At 43.4% G+C, this 16189-nt stretch overlaps 1 protein-coding gene across 1 annotated transcript in view; it reads left to right on the forward strand.

The window, feature by feature from the left end:
* Window positions 1-496: 496 nt before the first annotated feature.
* The window catches only part of LOC122932952 (protein argonaute-1), a 94776-nt gene continuing 79083 nt past the window's right edge, over window positions 497-16189 (forward strand). Inside the window, exon 1 of the mRNA XM_044287644.1 lies at window positions 497-591. Coding sequence (XP_044143579.1) covers window positions 567-591 — 25 coding nt within the window. The 5' untranslated portion in view covers window positions 497-566. The remainder of the gene's footprint in view (window positions 592-16189) is intronic.

Below are 16189 nucleotides of genomic sequence, written 5' to 3' on the forward strand. Positions count from 1 at the left end.
GTTTTTTTCGGAACGGAACGGCTGGCCCCTGATAGAACAGTACTATCCTTGTCCGTTATGCGGACAATAATAGGACATGTTCTAGCTTTGAACGGAATAGAAAAATGGAAATACGGAAACAGAAGGCATACGGCGTACCTTCCGTTTTTTTTGCGGATATGGAACGCAAAAAACGGGGGAAAAAAGTTCCTGTACAAGAGGCCTAAAGGAATGTTCTATACAGGAAACTCTCTTCTTAATTTCCAATGGCAACATAAAACATTTGTCCAGTTCCGGTTGTGTGAAGGGTTTGCTCAGCCTCTCAGCAGGGACCCGCTGTCATTCAGCGCGTGAGTCCTAGCAGAAAATATAAATAGAACCTCTTGTGCGGACAGGTGGTTATCAATAAAGTTGTTTGCAGGAAAAAAAGAAATGTCTGTGCTCTGTGATTGGCTGCTCGGCGGAGGCTCAGCTGCGCTTGCGTGGGCATACTGGAGGGTTAGGGAACAGAGGCAGCAGCTGCAGCAGAGCTGCCAGGGACCAGGCAATCTTGTACAGAAGGGCTGAGAGCAAGCTGGGTGGATGGGATGGAAGCTGGACCTTCTACACCAGGTGAGCAATCCCCGGGTCTCTGCTCACAGGAGAGGTAACCAGGGGAGTGCTGCAGTGTAAAGGAGGAGGGAGAAGAGTCTCTGCAACTAATGTTAATGGAGAGAACCCCCTAAAGAAATGCAAATTAGGAATGTGATGCCAAGAGGAGGGGGTGGGGGTAAACAATGGCATTAGAGGGGGATGCGAGGGTCCTTGGGATTAGTCTGGGGAAGCAGGGGATTAGAACAGGTTGATTTCACAGGTGGGAACTTGCATGCATTACTTCTTCTGAGAAGTTTGTGTCAGTCTTGGCTGCAGAACATGAGGGAGGATGGAAATGGGTCATTTGTAGTAGGGGCAGCTGATCAGCACCCCTCCTCACATCTTGTGGTGCTGTGGAGCCAGCAGCAGGTGCAGGGGTCTGTGATGGAGAAGTTCTCGCAGTGGCAAGCTGAGCACACTCACTTCTTACTCTATTATCTGCCTTTCTCTGTCTCTCTGCTTCATGTGGATATTTTATTTAGTTATTTAGTTTTTATGTTTTTCATATTTACTAAGCAGAGACTGGAACTAGGAAATGATGTCCTTTCTTGTTGGTATGTTGTAAAATTTTGGGTTACTTGTAGTCTATCTTTTTCCAGTCTCCTGAGAATTGGCCAGTGATAGTCTAATGTGCGATGTATAAACGTATATGAGCTTTGTAGTTAGTGACATATCCCTTCACCTTACAGTACAGCATCGTTAAAGTGCCCTCACAAAGAGAACTGGCACCACAGCTGTGTACTCTTTTTACAAATGATAGGACCACGTGGCCACTTCTGCAGCATCTTGTCTTCATTTTGACTTCTAAGTTAAAAGTAGCCTGACAGCCCTTCAAAGCAGGGGGGCCCAACCTTGTCCGGAGGGTACATTGGCAGGTTTCACCACTTCCATAGGTTGCAGTAAAACTTGAAAAGCTATTACCATTTGAGATACTTGTGGCATAATGACAGTACATTGACACTGCTCGCCCTAAGGGCTCATGCACACATACATATTTTCTTTCCTTGTCCATACCCTTTTTTATTTTTTTATTTTGCCAACTGTTTGCAGAAGTTACTTTGTGTGCATTCCATTTCCGTATGTCTGCATGTCCGTTCCTGTAAAAAAAATAATAGAACATGTCCTATTAGTGTCTGGATAACGGAGAAGGATAGGACTGTTCTATCAGGGGCCAGCTGTTCCGTTCTGCAAAATACGGAATGCACACGGGCGTCATCTATATTTTATGCGGATCTGTGTTTTGCGGATTGCAAAATACATACGGCCGTGTGCATGAGCCCTAATGGTGCCAGCCGCAGAGTGCCCCCATAACTTTTGTAGCCAGTAATGCAGAGTGCCCCCCATAACTTTTGTAGCCAGTAATGCAGAGTGCCCCCCATAACTTTTGTAGCCAGTAATGCAGAGTGCCCCCCATAACTTTTGTAGCCAGTAATGCAGAGTGCCCCCCATAACTTTTGTAGCCAGTAATGCAGAGTGCCCCCCATAACTTTTGTAGCCAGTAATGCAGAGTGCCCCCCATAACTTTTGTAGCCAGTAATGCAGAGTGCCCCCCATAACTTTTGTAGCCAGTAATGCAGAGTGCCCCCCATAACTTTTGTAGCCAGTAATGCAGAGTGCCCCCCATAACTTTTGTAGCCAGTAATGCAGAGTGCCCCCATAACTTTTGTAGCCAGTAATGCAGAGTGCCCCCCATAACTTTTGTAGCCAGTAATGCAGAGTGCCCCCCATAACTTTTGTAGCCAGTAATGCAGAGTGCCCCCCATAACTTTTGTAGCCAGTAATGCAGAGTGCCCCCCATAACTTTTGTAGCCAGTAATGCAGAGTGCCCCCCATAACTTTTGTAGCCAGTAATGCAGAGTGCCCCCCATAACTTTTGTAGCCAGTAATGCAGAGTGCCCCCCATAACTTTTGTAGCCAGTAATGCAGAGTGCCCCCCATAACTTTTGTAGCCAGTAATGCAGAGTGCCCCCCATAACTTTTGTAGCCAGTAATGCAGAGTGCCCCCCATAACTTTTGTAGCCAGTAATGCAGAGTGCCCCCCATAACTTTTGTAGCCAGTAATGCAGAGTGCCCCCCATAACTTTTGTAGCCAGTAATGCAACTCCATTATTGGTAGGTATGTCTTTCTGAACTATTGGGAGACAGACAAGCATGTCTATGTCCTGACGGTAGGTCGCCACACAGAATGACATTGTGGGTCACGTGGCCATAGGGCTGCAGGTGGTGCGTTTTTGCTTTAAAGGGTTTCTCGATGATGATGTAAATGTGACTGAAATAACTCAGTGCAGATAGTGCTGTGTTTTCTTTTTAGGCTGTGTTCACATCTGCGTTGTAGCTTCCATTTATAACGTAAGATGTCATGGTGCTGGGTACATCTAAGTTCCCTTGCTTTGATGGACAGAAAAGCGCTGCATGCTGCACTATTCTAGCTGACAGAAACAACAGAAATCTTGCCACGATGTAGAAGTGAATAGAGCATTACACAATTCACCATATGTATCTAAACTGAGTGTATGGCAGAGAAAGTCCAGCTTTTGTTTTAATGTATTACGTAATAGGGGTTGTCCAGCCAACGATAAAAATAAAAGAAAGTATAAAATATGTCATACTCCCCTTACCGATTTACACACAGGAAATGATGGCTCAGACGATCTCTTGAGTAGTGGGAGATCAAGAAGGGGAGACTGGCAGAGTTCACACTTAAGTTATTTGATCAGTTATTGTGAGCAAAAACCAGCAGTGAAGCCCCCACAGAGATCAGGAGTAATGGAAAAACGTATGCCTGTTCTGTGTTTTTTGGCTCCTAATAACTGAACAAATCACTGAAGTGTGAACCAGGCCTACCTTTCTGACCTTTTTTTTTTTTTTTTTTTTTTTTTCAACATGAAGTCCTTACGTATATGTTTTCGAAATTGTTCTTAAAGGGGTTGTGTCACTTCAGCAAGTGAACTTTATCAGATAGAGAAAGTTAATACAAGGCACTTACTAATGTATTGTTGTCCATATTGCTTCCTTTGTTGACTGGATTCATTTTTCCATCACATTATACACTGCTCGTTTCCATGGTTACGACTAGAGATGAGCGAATTGAGATCTGAAGTTTGTGCAAAAATTTTGAAATGCTGTTTTCGTACAAAACTTTGTCTTGCCTAAAGTTGTGCGAGGCTTCAGTAAATAACTTCTGTATTTCTATCTGCTTATTTAAAAACATTTTAAAAAAGGAATCTGAAGTGGACTTTGGTACCGAGGCACCAGCCAGTATCGAACCTGACTTCAGATTCCTATTTTAAAATATTTTTAAATAAGCAGATATGAATACAGTTGTAATTCACCGAGACAAAGTTTTCCTCCGCAGAGCCAATACATTTTAATGTGGTATGGAAACAGCATTTTTAATTAATCAACTTTGGATCTTTGATCAGAAGCTGGATTCGCTCAAGCCTTGTTACGACCACCCTGCAATCCAGCAGTGGTGGTCATGCTTGCACACTATAGGAAAAAGCACTGGCTTGTCTGGTGTCTGGGACCGCGCATAGGCATGCATGCGCAGTAGCTCCCATCTCAGCCACCTCATATCTGCGCTGCAGCGGTGACCATAATCCTGAAAACGAGCAGTGTATAATGTGATGGAAAAATGAATCCAGCCAGCAAAGGAGCCAATATGTACAATCACAATACATTAGTAAGTGCCTTGTATTAACTTTTTCTACGTAATAATGGCCGTTTGCTGAAGTGAGACAACACCATTGATAGAAATTAGAATTTTCTGATTATAGCAAGAAAAGACATGTATAGCGATGTGCATAAAGAATATTTGCACCAGTTGGAATTATTTTGTGCACTTCCTGCAGTGCATGCTGCCTGGTGTCGCAGTGCTAGTGTCGGATCTCTGGTTGGATCCAGGGTGAATTGTCTTGTATATAGTGAGCTATAGGGAAAGTGACTGCGCAGGGCAGGCTATTCTTGTACCAACTAACCTCATGGCCCACCCCATCCCCCTGCAGCTGCTTTTCCCAAGATAAGTGCTCAATCCCCAATACTCGGGCACTGAATTTTAACAGGAGAAGCCTCATATATCAAAACTGTCGCAGAAAAAAAACGTCTTGCTGAAAGCAGCCGGTCACACTTCAGTTTTTATTTTCGAATATCTATTGGTGTAATGACTGAAAATACATGGAAAGTACAAGACATGCATGCAAATATTTTAACAATTTTTTACTAAATATTTGGGAGCCCCATTTATATTATAGAGGCCACAAGTATGAGATAAAATGTCACGTATTTAAAGAAAACTTTAAGGGTTAACTAGATAATTGGAGCCTGGCATATCTAGCCTGCTACCAAGCGAACGGTGTTGACACAGACCTCTCCAGGGAGGTTGGGTTTAGGCCAAATGCCTCTATTTATTACCGAGGAGCCGAATTTGGTAGGTGCACGCCGTGAAATGCTTCGAGAACTTGATAAGCTCAGCAAAATCTTCACCTTTAGTGGCTCATACAGCAGGGATTCTTCTCCTGTGTTCAGAATGTAGCAGTGTAGTTCACAATGGCACAGGGTAAGAAAAAAAGCTCAACGTCTCAATATTGGGTACTATAGTCTTAATAATGTAATTAGCATGAGTCATGAATTTTGGCACAAAGTGTCTCTGATTTATCCAGTGTCCTACACTGATTAGAGGAGAATTAAATATGATGATGTCTCCACAGGATTGGACATCAATATCAGGTCATTGGGGTTCCATCTCCCAGCACCCCTGCCATTCAGATGCGAGAGGGGCTGTGGAGCTCAGGCAACCTTTGGGTTTCTGCATTTTGCATTCTACAGGGCCACCTGTGGCTTTACTGGGGCATTCTACAGGGCCACCTGTGGCTTTACTGGGGCATTCTACAGGGCCACCTGTGGCTTTACTGGGGCATTCTACAGGGCCACCTGTGGCTTTCTCAATTGCATCCAGTGATCAGGTGTCTACAGCAGAGTAGAGCTGCTTGGTCTTAACAGACCTGGATTATCTTTATATGTTGAAAAAAGGTGGCGGTTTTTCCCCATAATTGGGGCTCCTTTAGATGCCCAAGTCAGAGTGGAAAAGTGTAAAATAAAACTAAATAAAAAAGTGAAAATGTCATGTCATTTAAAAAAACTCACAAAAATTTTTTTTGTAGGCTAAGGGTACTTTCACACTAGCGTTTTTCTTTTCTGACATAGAGTTCTGTCCTAGGGGCTCAATACCGGAAAGTAACTGATCAGTTTTATCCCCATGCATTCTGAATGGAGAGCAATCCGTTCAGGATGTCTTCAGTTCAGTCACTGTATGGTATTTTGGACAGAGGAAATACCGCAGCATGCTACGGTTTTATCTCCGGCCCAAAAAACTGAAGACTTGGCTGAATGCCGGATCTGACGGTTTTTTTTCCCATAGGAATGTATTAGTGCCGGATCCGGTCTGCGCATGCGAAGACCGTTAAAAATGTGAAAGAAATCCGTTCTTGCAATGCATTTGTGAGACGGATCCGGATCCGTCTACAAATGCTGTCCGGTTGCATGCAGATTGCTGGATCCGGCAGCCAGTTTCGGCAACGGAACTGCTTGCCGGATCACTCTGCCGCAAGTGTGAAAGTAGCCCTACTAATCTCATACATTTTGCTTTCTGCACCTGTCTTGATATCTCCTGCCCTGCTGGAGGATACGTCCTAATTTATGACAAGTTTTAGAAAAAAATTACCCTTTTGGCCCAGAATATTTTTTAAAATAGACATAAATCAATAGCCAAGGGCTATACCAATTCTGTTTTTGGCCTAATTCTTTATTCCTATATATTTACAACCTTTTATTTTTTTTCTTTTAAAATATACGCAAAACAAAATTATATATTTGTATATATCTCTGTGTATCTTTCTTATCAAAAACCTAAAGTGATAATAAAAAATTCAAAAGAACATTAGTGTGTTTTTCTCTGTTTTTAAAATCTGTATATTTCAGTGATGCTGGTATTTCGGTCTAGATCTATATTAGGGCGATGTTATCTTTCACACACTACCGCAATAATGAGAGGGAATTGTCTTTTTAATATATAACTTGTTTATCCACAAAAGCAGCTACTTTACCTGTCCCTTTTCGGTATTAAACCCTCTGCTTATTTACTGAGTGTACTAGAAAGCTGTAAACATCAGTTGCTCTCTATTGGCAACATTGCTTATTATTATAAGATAGTTTGCTACATTATTAATCTCACTTGATACAGCATGCATTTTAACTATCTAAGGCTACTTTCACACTAGCGCTTTTGTTGAATTCGGCAGGGCTCAGCAAAAACGCTTCCGTTACTGATAATACAACCATCTGCATCTGTTATAAACGGATCCGGTTGTATTATCTTTAACATTGCAGAGATGGATCCGTCATGAACTGCACTGAAAGTCAATAGAGGACAGATCCGTTTTCTATTGTCTGATTGTGTCAGAGAAAACGCATGCGTCCCCATTGACTTGCATTGTGGGTCATGACGGATCCGTCTTGCTCCGCATCCCATGACGGAAAGAAAACCACAGCTTGCTGACGTTTGCTCTCCAGTCTGGGAACGCAACCAAACGGAATGGAATGCTATTTGGAGCTTTCCGTTCTGTTCAGTTATGTTTTGTCCCCATTGACAATGAATGGGGACAAAACAGAAGCGTTTTTCTCCGGTGTTAAGACCCTATGGCGGATATCAATACCGGAAAATAGAAACGCTAGTGTGAAAGTAGCCTTAGTTGCTATTCTAGTAATGGTTTCCTGCTCTATTTGAGCTGGCTTTTCTCAGACAGTCTATTCCCTAAATACCCTACATTTTAGTTCTCAATTCCTTTGTCTATCTCCTTATTTTTTAGAATCAGTTAGTACAGGGGGACGCCTCCAGTTCGGCCCCCTTGTTTCACAACACTAATGTATTTGCATTTGTTTTGCTACATGTGTGGCATCTTTTAGGGGCTAGGAGCTTCTAAAAATAAAATATAGAAAAAAAGAAAGAAAAGAAAGAATTAGGCTAAAAACAGGATTGGTATAGCCCTTGGCTATTGATTTATGTCTAATTTCTGACAAGGTGCAAACGTCGTCATAAATTAGGGGTGCATCCTAACCAAAAATCGGCTGCCATCGATTTCTGGCTTTATTTATGCAAGTTTTCAGAAGATAAATTTATCACTGCTGCTGGCCACACACCCCTTTTTGAAAAGTTGCAATAATGGTGAAAAAGGAGAGATGCGACCATTGTGTAGCAGCCATGCCAGTGTACTGCAGCTCAGCTACCTTTCAAGTAAATAGGGGGAGCACTGCAGTAATCGGCAAGTTTTGGCGATGAAACTGCCCCCAACCAGCTGATCGGAGGGCTGTTGAACCCCTGCCAATCTAATATTGATAGCATATCCTCAGGAAGGATATTTAACATTTATTGCATAAGTATTTCAATTTGGTGACTAAAAATTTTACATGGCTACTACATTTTTCAGTTTAGGAGCCACTGGCTTATAGGTCTTTTCTTGTAGCTCTGCATAACACTAGTTTATTGTAGATTTGAAGCAAATATTGCAAGTTTTTAGGAACTCCCTTACTTTTTTTAAAATCTGACCTCTATGTAGTAAAAGATTAAAAAGTGACAGTGTAGCAGCAGTATATTTTCTGATGCATTTAATTAGATATGAGCCTAATGCCAGTTCCCAAGGCTCCATTCAGACGTCCGTATGTGTTTTGTGGATCCACGGATCCGCAAAACACGGACACTGGCAGTGTGCATTCCGCATTTTGCGGATCGGCACATTGCCAGAACTTTATAGAAAATGCCTTTTCTTGTCCTCAATTGCGGACAAGAATAGGACATGTTCTATAGGCTCTACAAAAAACGCAGTGTTCGCCCGATCAGGCCTGAACTTGTGCGCACACTTGCGTTTAGTCCGCTCCACCGCAGTGACAGAATTATTTTTTCTGATCACTGCAAAAACACCGTAAAATCGCTGCGGCGCTATAAAGATCACTTTTGAGGGGCATGGCGAGTTCATAGAAGATTTTATTTATTTTTGGCACAAGTTAGCGGAATTTTTATTTTTTTTCTTGCAAAGTCTCATATTCCACTAACTTGTGACAAAAAATAAAATCTCACATGAACTCACCATACCCCTCACGGAATCCAAATGCGTAATTTTTTTTTAGACATTTATATTCCAGACTTCTCACGCTTTAGGGCCCCTAAAATGCCAGGGCAGTATAAATACCCCATAAGTGACCCAATTTTGGAAAGAAGACACCCCAAGGTATTCCGTGAGGGGCATGGTGATTTATTTATTTATTTTCTCTTACAAAATCATTTTCCGCTAACTTGTGCCAAAAAATATATATTCTAGGAACTCGCCATGCCCCTCATGGAATACCTTGGAGTGTCTTCTTTCCAAAATGGGGTCACGTGGGGTATTTATACTGCCCTGGCATTTTAGGGGCCTTAAAGCGTGAGAAGAAGTCTGGAATCCAAATGCCCAAAAATGTCATTTGTGGGGTGTTTCTACTGTCTGGGCATTGTAGTACCTCAGGAAACATGACAGGAGCTCAGAAAGTCAAAGTGCGTAAATTAAGTTTTTTTGCACCATAGTTTGTAAACGCTATAACTTTTACCCAAACCAATAAATATACACTTATTGCATTTTTTTTTTATCAAAGACATGTTGAACAATAAATTTAGAGAAGAATGTATATAGAAATGAAGTTTTATTTGAAAAATTTTACAACAGAAAGTGAAAGAGATGTCATTTTTTTTGCAAAAATTTCAGTCAATTTCAATTAATATAAAAAAAAGTAAAAATGTCAGCAGCAATGAAATGCCACCAAATGAAAGCTCTATTAGTGGGAAGAAAAGGAGGTAAAATTCATTTGGGTGGTAAGTTGTATGACCGAGCAATAAACCGTGAAAGTAGTGTAGTGCAGAATTGTAAAAAGTGGTCTGGTCATTAAGGGGGTTTAAGCTAGGGGAGCTGAGGAGGTTAATAACCCTAACGACCTCCCACCCTCCTCTGAAGTGACAGCCATCTTTTAAGTCAATTATAAAGTAAGGCGTTGAGACTGAAGCCAATGACTCCACAATTTATCAAAAATCTGGGGACAGCCTCTTTTGAGAAAAACAGTTTTTTCACATATCAGCATATCACGTACTCTCGCTATAAATTCTTCCCTGGATGGAGGGATCAACTGCATCCAATGTAAGGCAATAAGCTTCCTGGCCACATACAGTAACCTTCCCACCGCTATGTTCCTGTATTCATCTGTCATTAAATCGGATACATATCCCAAAATGCAAGTTTTAGGATCTTTTTCAACCCTGACTTCCATGGAAAGCCGAATCAACTCTAATATATCCGTCCAGTATTTTCCCTAAGGTAGTGCAATTCCATAACATATGGAGCAGATCCGCCGGTTCCTCTCTACATCTCGGACAACAGGCATCAGACCTTACACCAATGCGGTGTAAAAAGACAGGCATCTTGTACACCCTATGTATAATAAACAGTTGGGATAATTTCCCTTGTTCACTGAGAGAAACCAATAGAACCGCCTCCAATATATCGTTCCACATATCATCTGTAATGTCCCCCAAGTCTGATTCCCACCTCTTCATTCTCGACAGTGGGTGAAGGGCCAGAAATGTATCCAATAGCATAGCATACAATATAGAAATCATTCCCTGACTATCACTGCCCTCAAGAATGTGTTTTTGAGCAGCATCTAGTTTAACTACCTGGCCCACCGTTTCCCTCTCCTCTCCTTTTCATAGTATAATATGCATGCCGGATCTGCAAGTATTGGTAGAATTGCGTCCTAGCCAACGTAAATTCCTTCTGCATGTTCACAAAGGCTTTAAAAACTCCATCATCAACTAAATCTCCTACCCTCAGGGTTCCCCTGTCCCTCCAGGACTGCATGGCAAGAAACTCCGGAAGGAGAGAGTTATTCCACAACGGAGCGAGTTCACAGATCCCCACTATTCCCCTTTTTGATTTTGGAACACACATTCCTCATTAGTTTGAGCATAGGCAACTCGGCTTCTAGAAACGGAAGGCCTGCCCCCTCCAAGATCCACAGTAGGTCATCCCTTCCCAGCTTATACTGCAGGATCTTCCCAGTTAAATCGCCCACCTTGGTGGATTTCCACCCGCTAAAGTGCTGACTCTGTGCTGCCAGATAGTATAGCCAAGGATTCGGCACCGCCAAACCCCCGCTCGACTTAGGATATTGCAGCATTTCCAGCTTGATTCTAGGGCTACCCCCTCTCCAGATGAGTTCCCTAAAGATAGAGTTAATTTTATGAAATCTATCCTGGGGGATCCACACTGGGGCATTATAAAGCACATATAGTAATTGCGGCATCAGTACCATCTTAAGCAGATTAACTCTGCCAACTACAGATAAAAAGAGCTTATTCCACTCCTTTACTTTCTGTCTAAATCGCACCAGTAACGGTGATAGATTCAAGGTCTCGATATTCCCTCAGTTTGGGAGATATCTGGATTCCTAAATATTTTATAGACTGCACTCAAGGTATCCCATGAGCCCTTGCCACCGCAGACATCTCCTGCCCATCAATAGCCAACAACGCCAACTTTTGCCAGTTTATGGTCAAGCCCGACAATGTGCCGAACCTGTCCATTAAGGACATAGTGGCTGCCAGAGAGGAGGAAGTATCCCCCAGGAACAAAAGAATGTCATCGGCGTACAAAGCTATTTTATTTTGTAGTCGACCATATTGAAAGCCATGGATGTCAGGAGACCCTCGTACCATTGCCGCCAATGGCTCCATGGCTATTTCAAAAAGGAGAGGGGACAACGGACACCCCTGTCTCGTACCTCTTGCTGAAAGCCTTTCGACACCCCCCCCCCCCCTTTAGCCCCGTTAGCCCCGTTAGCCCTGATCTTTGGCTTCGGACTGGAGTACAACACCTGTACCCACTGAATAAACTGTGAGCTGAAGCCCATCACAGTCAATACGCCCCACAGGTAGCTCCATTCTACACTGTCGAAGGCCTTGGCGGCGTCTAATGATAAAACAGCTCTGTCACCGCTATTATCCGCCTCCACCTGCAGGCTTGTATAAACCCTACGGATATTAATAGCCATAGACTTCCCAGGCATACAGCCTGTTTAATCCGGGTGGATTATACTCAGTATCACCTTTGACAGACGGTTCGCCAAGGCCTTCGCCAGAAGTTTAACATCCGATGTCAGAAGAGATATGGGCCGGTACGAGTCAGGAAACTTCGGATCCTTCCCCGGCTTGGGGAGTACTACAATGAGGGCCTCCTGCATGGAAAAGGGCAAGCTACCCGTCTCAAAAGAGTAATTAAATACCTTCAACAATTCTGGTAGCAGCACACCCTGAAATTGCCTGTAAATTTCAATAGGGATGCCATTAATGCCTGGGGCTTTGTTACTAGCCATATCCTTCAACGCTTCCACCAACTCATCTATGCTGAGAGGTGCCTCTAGAGACTCTTTATCCTCATCTGACAACTGAGGCAAATTAGCTTCTCTTAGGAATAGCATCAGATCTTCCTCCCTGACCCTTACGGATTTAGAGGTATAAAGAGAGGAGTAGAACTCACTCAGAACTCCCAGGGTCTCTCCAGTGCTCGTACATGACCCACCCCCCGAGTTCACTAATTCCACTATGCAAGCCGGGCCCTGCTGGGCTTTAGAAACGAATGACAAGGTATGTCCCACACTTTCTCCTTCCATGAAGGTACGCTGCTTATAGAAAGCCTTCTTCCTATCCGCAGCCTGCAGCAAATAACACTTTAACTGTTCCTGTGCCTCTGTCAGCACTCCAGTGGAAGTCAAAGAGGGATCTCTCTCAAATGCTCTTTCCGCTTCCTCTACCTCAGCGTGTAACTTAACCTCGGCCGCTCTAGATTTCGTTTTATGTCTACTAATAGACTTAAACAGAAGCCCTCTTAAGAACGCTTTCATAGTGTCCCAAATGATGTGGCTAGATGCAGTACCTGCATTATTACTAAAGTATTCCATTATATCCATCTCCATCCCTGACATATCACCCAATATCTGAAGCCATACCGGGCTACATTTCCATATCCTCGCTCCCAGATCATCCCTGCTGAGGTTCAACTCAAGTTTTAACAGGGAATGGTCCGATAATGCTCTGGGAAGATAATCTGAGGTGCGAATCAAAGGAAGCATAAATTCGTGAATACTTAGAATATAGTGCAAATTTATTACGAATATCGGCACTTAACAACATCCCTAGCAACCAATAGGAAAGTTGCCTACCCCTTAGTGTTGATCGCGAATATTCTAATCGCAAATTTTTATCGCCCATATATTAAATAGCCGATTTTCACAATGAAGAAAATGACTGGAAATCATGAATTCTCGAATTGGCGAATATTCGGCCCAAAAGTTGCGAAATATCGAGAATTCCAATATTGCCTATGCCGCTCATCACTAATTTAGTAGGTGTGTGATTGCTACAGTTAATCCAAAGAAAATAAAAATCTCTTTAAGTGACAGAGACCCAACTCACCATAATACCAGTAAGGGCTTATGCGGTCCGCAAAAAGGAAGGGCATGTTTACCTGGTCCCTACTGCTGGATTCCGGCTGTATTGTTCTTCGGCCTCCAATGCAGTTCCCGGGAATCAATATCCTATTGACAGGCATTACGTGACTATGAGGTACGTCACTGGATCACGTGCTGAACGAGTGACAGGTCACCGCTAGGGATGAGCGAACTTGTGTTTTCAAGTTTGGCCTACAAGGTATGGGTTATCTAATAATTCTTAGATAACCCGAACCTTGTACACCAAACTCGAAAACACAAGTTCGCTCAATACTAGTCACCGCTGCAGTGGTCTTGTGACACCTGTCAACAAGATGTTTATTCCCAGACATCCAGGACCTCCTGAGGCGGCTATGGAGCGATGCACCTGGAATCCAGCGGCGATGACCAAGGACGTATGAACCCCACCGCTGGTAGAGCCACTCTGAAGAGGTCTGTTAAAAAAAAAAGTGTAGTCTAGGTTAACCCCTTTAAAACTATCCACCCTTTCAGCCTTTCCCAAAACCTATGGGAGCATCTTCCATAACTTTCTGGCTAGCAGATTGCAGTAATGCTCTCTAAGTATGTGACAAAATTATGTATACACTATCAAAGTGAAAAAGAACACCTGGACAATTAAAGGGAGTTGTGATATCAGGCTGCCTGTTACAGGGGTTATCCAGCTTTTAGATATTGATGACCTATCCCTCTGTTACCCATATAAGATCGATGGGGTGGGGTTGAAACTGTTTGTGGCAGTCGCCAGCGCTGGAAACAGAACAGTGGATGGATTTGGAAAAAAAAAGGGTCCATTTACGGTGTAGTTGCTGTGCCAGCATATTGCAGCTCAGCACCCATTCAGGTAGGTCATGAATATCTCAAAGCTTGACAACCCCTTTAAAGGGAATCTGTCACCATGTAGCTTGCTATGAAACTATCTTGCATGCCAGATGCAAGGTTTTCAATACATTTTAATAGTGTTGGTCATATCGTTGGCCCCATTGTGGAAAAATTAGGCCTTTTATTTGATACTTATAAGCTTTTGGGTGCAATGAGGGTGGTGCCTTTGCACCTCGCTGCACTCAAGGCTCCGCTCCTTTTCCTTCTATTTCCAGGCTGCACCCCCAAGACTTTTACTGACAGGGCCAGGCAGTCAAGCTGTACTCACGCCTGGCCCTGAGGTCTCACATTTGCTCGCTCACTTCACTGTTTGGTGCAGGCACAGGTTCAGTACTGAATCTATCATTTAGAGAGCTTCTATACTGTACCGCGCTGGACAGTGAAGCAAACGAGCAATCACGAGACTATGGGCCCAGGCATGAGTACGTCGTCAGTGAAAGTGGTGGGGGTGAAGTAAAAAAAGGAGCGGAGCCCTGAGTGTAGCAAGATGCAACGTCATTGCCCTTGTTGCACCCAGGGGCTAATTAGCATAAAATAAATAGACTATTTTCTCCACAATGGAGCCACCGATGGAAATAGGACAAAAGTCAGGTTTCTGTAAAATGTTTGCATGCTCAAAGGATATGTCCAGCTATATATACACTTTACACCCTGTTTTAACCTGCCATAAAAATCCTCTGAACTTGTAATGCTCAAACACACTGGCGCAAATTTATCTATGTGATAAGTGTAATTCATTTACTGAAGATTTCTGGTTCCTGTGTGACTCGTTACCTCTGCTGTGTGTGAAGGGGTCCAGAAGGGGTCGCTGACCCCCTTCACACACAGTAGAGGTCACCCACACACAGGGCCGGTTTTAGACATAGAGGGGGCCCACATTTTGAAGTAATGTGCTAAAAACGCAGTCTGATGTCTGACACCCCCGACGATCAGCTGTTCACTGTTGCTGTCCCATAGACCTACATCAGCAGAGCAGGAAGAGAGACGGCACGTGCACACAGCGCATGCCGTCTCCTTAAACAGCTGATCGTTGATAGTGCCGGGGGTGTCAGACCCCCGCCAATCTAATTATGATGACCTATCCTAAGAATAGTAACAAATAGTAAATAGAAGCAGCACTGTGCGGTCTCACGTCGATGCGTATATTTAATGCAACAGCCTCGCCGCTGGCCCTTGATCCATCAGGCCATATGATGAACAAAGAAATAAAGATGGCTCCGGCAGCATCTCGCATCATCCAGTATTTTATATTGCGACCTCAAGACAAATGTAACAGCAACGTTTCGGCTGAAAATCAGGCTTGACAAAGGCTGATTTTCAGCCGAAACGTTGCTGTTACATTTGTCTTGAGGTCGCAATAAAAAATACTGGATGATGTGAGATGCTGTCGGAGCCATCTTTATTTCTTTGTTCTATCCTAAGAATAGGTCATCAATAAAAAATAAAAAAACGGAGAACCTCTTGAATCTACCCCAATACTGTGCCTGTTGTGCTCCCCCCCCCATGTCCAAAAATACTGCCCTCATTAGTAATGGTGCCCCCAATAGTGATAATACTCCCCAAGATGGCCCCCATTAGTAGCAATGCCCTCCATATTACATCAAATAATAATAACGCCCCTACAGTACTCTATTAGTAATAATATAACCATAATGCTCCCAGTGGCTCTAATGTCCCCCTGTATTGCCACCCACTAGTTCCAATATATAATGCCGCTGTCTGTGATGGAGACCACAATTTTATCTGTAGCTTGTGTTGCTGCGTCCAGATCCATGTGGTCCCAATGACATCACCACTCCTGCTCCAGATCTTACGTGATCATGTCATCATGCGAGACCCAGAGCAGGAGGTTGCAGTGATGTAATTTCGGCTTCTTGCTCTGTTCTAACGCCTAACAGGCTTGAGACCTGGCTGCCTGAGGCTTGTGAAGTTGGACCGCCATATGTGCGCCCCCCTTTATGGGTAGAGAAGTGGCACCCTAGGCGGATGACTACCCTCCCCTATCCATTCGTCCTGGCCCTAATTCAGAGCACAGTACTGCAGGGGGTATAACAGGAGAGTACTATAACTCCCAGCATGTCTAAGCCATTATTATGTAATATCAGAGTACATTATA

Source organism: Bufo gargarizans, chromosome 3, assembly GCF_014858855.1.
Source record: "Bufo gargarizans isolate SCDJY-AF-19 chromosome 3, ASM1485885v1, whole genome shotgun sequence".
Taxonomy (NCBI): domain Eukaryota; kingdom Metazoa; phylum Chordata; class Amphibia; order Anura; family Bufonidae; genus Bufo; species Bufo gargarizans.